Raw genomic sequence first — 5,244 nt, 5'->3', positions numbered from 1 at the left:
GCAGGTTCACCAGCCTTCTATTATCTGGTAAACGGTGCGTTAAAATTGTTTCGATGCTAACAATAAGGAAACTCACGCTCCATTCGAGCTCCGGTCAACAAATTCTGTTCTTCACAATCAAGTTATATGAACTACTAAATTCCCTTTATCTGAGACCGTTATCGGTACTTCGTAGCTTGAGAAGACTGGCTACCGTAGATTGAAAATATTACCGCAGAAGCTCGCTGCTTGGCTCAGACTCTATGCGATTCTAAAGAATATAGACTTCATTATTCCTGAACTCCATTCTCGCCTTTTATGCACACCGTTGCATTCACCCTCTTATGCGAAAGCATAAGATCTGAATTTTTCATTGATGTATAACCATGCGCTATGCTTTGACGCTCAACAACTTTCTCCAGTTCTCAATCCACCAGGACAAGTTAGACATCGCAATGCTTTTGTGTAACATATTTATTAAGATTCATACAAGTACTTAATTGTTGCTATTTTAGCGAATAATTTGGATTCATTTATGGTCACTCATCATCAGTTTAAAGCTTGGTCTGTACAGAATACAACAACGATTGAAGTCTGGTACACGAACACTGCTGGTTTCGGTAAGCTGAATTTAACGAGATAGGAATTACAATAAGCATTCCGTTGATAAGCATCTGTGTTGGTGGATTACCAAAAAAGAATCCCTTTCATGATGTTTATCCATGTTCTACGCATGTCATACGATATTACACTCGGAACATTTGTGATCTGGCAACCGATGCATGCCATATACGGCATCAGTTATGTGGTGATGAAATATATGATAATAATAATAACAATAATAACAACAACAACAATAATAATAATAATAATATGTTTTACGAGAATAATTTACTGTTCATTTTTTCGCGTATTCAGTGTTTTCGGCTTACACAACCACACAATATATCAAAGGAAAACGATTTCTTCTCTTATCAACGAACAAACTAGCAATTTTCACAATTAAACAAATGATCTTTGGCATGGACATCACATGGGATACAATAGCGTCATCACGATAAGCGATTATTTGTAGCGGATGATACACAAAGTATCGTGGAATTATGACACACAGAAGTATGAGTAATACAGTTTATGGCTAGTTTGTTGGCGTAACTGGTCCAAACTCGTAAACAGTGTATTTTGGATCGAATGATGAAGCGATTTCTTCGTCACTATCTCCGTCGGTATCCTCGCCCGGTGATTCGTCCTTTTCACGTTTCGATGCTTTGTAATTTTCGCATTTTTCGAAGGTGGACTTCGCTGCAACAGATTTTCATATAACAGTAACAGTTGTGTTTTCCTAGTAATTGAAAAAATATATATTATATATGTCGGTACTGAATCTGTGACATGACAGGTGTTGAAAAATTGTTTAAAAGTGTTTTCTGATCAGCAAATTGAAGTATTAAAATCCTGGCTATAGTCAAACTGGTGAAATGCTTTGTGTGGGCGCATCAGAGAGCGTCCATTATACGTCGACATCGACAGGAGTCGAATAATTGCAAACACACGAGCGTCATAATTGCGTCTAAATCAGGCTCGTGGTTGCTTGCGAACAAGGAAGCCCTTCAATTCTGAAACTCACGTAAACTCGAGGAATATTCCTCTATTTCCGTCGGAAACACAAAGGTCTCTTGTTGGGACTCCGGCTGATTTGGAGCGGATGGTAAAGGCGAAGTTACACCCTCGAAACCCACAGCAGATGTCGACACAGTGTGCTGTGGCACTTGGTAAGTGAGGAGCGGTATAGTACCAATTATAATATCCATTCTGACCTTGAGATTTTTATTATACCACCCTTCGACCCTAGCCTCAACCTGCAACAACGTCAGTTAATTCAAAGAGCAACGGACCGTTACCTTTTGAAGAAAAGTCGTGGACCAGAGACGATTTTGTTTTAGCTCGTGCTCGGTGGATATTTTCTTACAAACGTTTGGCTCCAACCTTTAGCTTGTAGTCGACTTCGATGATTTTACAATGTTGCAGGCCGGAAGGTGGAAGCGAGGGTAACTTTAGGTTAATCAGAACCAAATCTTGACCCTCGTCGACGTTCGCTTCGAAATCCGTTATCACTTCTTTTCGGGTCCGGGAATCTCCCAACGCATGAAACGTAACTAACTGTAAAAATGTGGGCATGCACAAAAACGTGTTACTTGCAGTAGTTGCGCGATCAGGCATCGCTGAGTTGAAATTTATACAACTGCAACGCTATCGCGTGATACAATTACCTTCGTAGTCTGGCTAACCAGAGGATTTGTGACATTTGAAATTGCCTAGTCGGATCTGATATATTGCAATAATAAAGTCTACCATTTTTCCGATGTTATTCTCAGTGAAACTTTTAAAAAGGTGCAGAGGAGTTTCCATTTGACTTTCAATTCTGTCGTTTTTTTTTTACAATGACCCTACGGCAGCGTCAAAGTTATGATTAATTCAGCAGAACTCACTTTTTTCAGCACCACTCTTAACTTTTCAACGTCAACGCCTGACATATTATTCAGCTTTGCTTTAATTGGTATATTTTGTCCCGGTACGTAGCCACGAACGGGAAGCGAAACGGACATATAGAGAGGCTCCGAGTGACCCCAAAACGTTTTGTGATTTTCCTCGTTTATCGGCTCCTACGGAGAAAATCAAGGGGGATGATTAGGAAAATTTCTTAAAATAGAATATCTAAGAAATGGGATGATGCCACGATCGTTTATTGTCGAGGAAACGAAGAGGCACTTCACGTGAATTCTCATCTCACCGACGAAAGTGGTTCGCGGTTAAGATCAAGGATCGGTACGACGGTGAACGGAACTTTAAGGACGTGGTCAAACTTCCAGGGCCGATCAATGACTGCTTTGACTGTGTAGCGAACACGCCCGTACAAGCTTTCGAAGCTGCCGGGAATATTTGTCGGTAGCATCCAGGTGAATGGAAACACGTGACTTCCTTCGGGTATTTCAAATTCTCTTTCGCCGTCTGAAAGGGGGTTGTGGTTGAAAGAAAACTTAATAGATTATAGAGTTACTCGAAAAATAGGCTAAAATTCTTTTGGCTATACTGCGCTGCTGCGTACGGACTTACCTCCGCAAATAATACACTTTATGTCCATGTAAGTTTCGTTTGCTTTGCGTATTTGGTTCCCCCCCTCGGGTTTCCACCGCACCTTGGCCTCGCCCTTGTACCTAACTTCAATCCCTGTTGAAACAAGAAGGAAGAAAATAGCCGAACGAATGAGATTATCTCAATGTCCCGTCATTTTATTGAGATGATTTGTTACCTCGAACCTTTTTCGGCGAGTCCACGTCTATGTAAACATTGCCGGAAATTGGACAACCGGCGTAATAAATTCCGTACGGATTATCCAGGATGATCTCGAATCTCGACAGGCCCATACTTCCTCAAGACTTTAAGTCTGAAAACTTTCAAAAGCAGGGAATTAGATACTTAACATGAAAGACGTGTAACCATTTTTTTTCAAATTAAGAGGGTTAAGCTGATTCGAATAAGAATATGAATGCCATCGAAACTGGATGCGAGAGCTTTGAGGCGACTAATATTCTGATTGCCATTTATACTTCGAAGCAAAAGGGTTTGGTGTGATAATCCGCGCGGCTTCATCCATCGATGAAGTCGTCGCGCACGCTCCGAGAATTTCAACGAGAAATCAGCACCGAGGAAAGCTTGAGACTTTCTTCTATGGATATGTACTTTACGTAACCGCCAGCCGATGACTTATCGATACGGGATTTTAAACCTGTCGTGGAAATAGTGTACACCATATACCAGTCAGGCTTTTACGACTGGCACATTCGTTCGAATTGAACTTTTTGAGTTGCGAAAGGATTGCTTTATGCTTTGCTATAAATCGTTCTTCCGTGCTGATTGACGGTGAAATGATTTACCAATTCCATCAACCTACACAAACATTTGCTATGCACTTTGTATGATTTTTTTACACCTCATCGTCGTTTTGACTTTCCACGATTTAACCAAAACCAAATTTCCTCATTCGGCCATTTATCGTATCACTCAAGAACGCACTGTGCATGCTTATACCCAGGACGCGTCTATACGTGTCACAAATTCTACACACCTTGTGACACTGTTACAGTAGATATGAAAAACGAAAAGAAATATACAGATTTTCTCCACTAGACTTTACTGCAGAACGGCATTCCCTCGACCAGTTGTGACAGTTCGCCCTGAACTCGGATACTGATCCTTCGGAGCAAACTCTCGCGCCGTCGGCCGCCAATACTTTCGTCTAGACTCAGAGACGCCTTGGCGTCCTCGAGCGTCGGATGTCGGGCGTCGGTGGACGCCGTACCAGGACTAACCATAATCAACCAGACCCACGAAGATCCTGCAGGGTAATATGACGCCGGTGAGAGAATCACAATCATCCTCGAAATGCCGCGTATCGTGCGATCGATTTTGTACCGTCGCACGTTTCGTGAACCGCGCTTAAACTGAGTGCCGAAGAACGACGTGACGAGGAGATATCATCGTGTGTCTGCGCAACGCGGAGGTAATTCATCATAAACAACCATACAACCTTCGGGTGATTATTACCGATGTAATTGTAATACACGTACATCGTATATTAATGTCTGCGAGTTTACGTCTTTGTAACAGAGTATAATACTTACCGGCTTTTGTAGAGAGGTTCAACCGGGGAACGTGGCGCATACCTCGCATCTCGGGCATGTACGCGATGCTAAAGAGGGCTGTTTGTGTTGGGTAAAACCAGCGTTAATTGAGTATACATTAGCATGGCAGCTTCAACTACGATATATTTACCCTGTAGCCTGGAGCCTGTAAGGGCTGATGCGTGTGAACTCTATCCCTATTTGGCTAGAATACTTACTATATGGCCCGTAATCCAAATGCGTATCTCTGTCACCGCGCGTATAAACCAATTGAATTGATTATAACCGCTATTTAACGATGTATCGCATTATGTTAATTATACAGGCTCGGCTTGGGAGTTGTGTGGCAAAGATTTACCTGTCCGTCACAGATCATTATCAGGTTTTGAAGGTTTGCTGTATAATATCATGGGCTATTGATTACATATACGAATGTTTTTCATTCCACGCGCTAATCAGGATTTGCAATAGCAGATTTAGTCCTTATTATTTACAAGATATTCCAAATAATACGTAGCCGCTAAAAGTACTGTGTAATTTTGGTGGCCTTTGATCAACATTATATGGTGTTCACTTTTCAAGT

The 5,244-nt window shown here is 41.6% G+C and overlaps 1 protein-coding gene across 2 annotated transcripts; it reads right to left on the bottom strand.

Moving 5' to 3' along the window:
* Positions 1-438: 438 nt before the first annotated feature.
* LOC124184326 (arrestin domain-containing protein 17-like) lies at positions 439-4,274 on the bottom strand. Of its 2 annotated transcripts, none has more exons than XM_046573899.1 (8): positions 4,106-4,274; positions 3,290-3,431; positions 3,094-3,207; positions 2,771-2,988; positions 2,469-2,642; positions 1,966-2,139; positions 1,607-1,838; positions 439-1,281 (listed from the first exon to the last, which is right to left on the bottom strand). In XM_046573899.1, exons 2-8 carry the CDS (start codon positions 3,402-3,404, stop codon positions 1,118-1,120), a joined length of 1,191 nt encoding a protein of 396 aa, XP_046429855.1. In that variant the 5' UTR covers positions 3,405-3,431; positions 4,106-4,274; the 3' UTR covers positions 439-1,117. The 2 variants fall into 2 exon arrangements, with proteins under 2 accessions (XP_046429855.1, XP_046429856.1); XM_046573900.1 differs by having other exon boundaries at positions 3,290-3,424.
* Positions 4,275-5,244: the final 970 nt, after the last annotated feature.

The sequence above is a fragment of the Neodiprion fabricii genome, chromosome 6 (assembly GCF_021155785.1).
Source record: "Neodiprion fabricii isolate iyNeoFabr1 chromosome 6, iyNeoFabr1.1, whole genome shotgun sequence".
NCBI classification, from domain to species: domain Eukaryota; kingdom Metazoa; phylum Arthropoda; class Insecta; order Hymenoptera; family Diprionidae; genus Neodiprion; species Neodiprion fabricii.
Note: the sequence above shows the minus strand (reverse complement) of the source record. Positions and strands in the feature narration are given on the sequence as shown.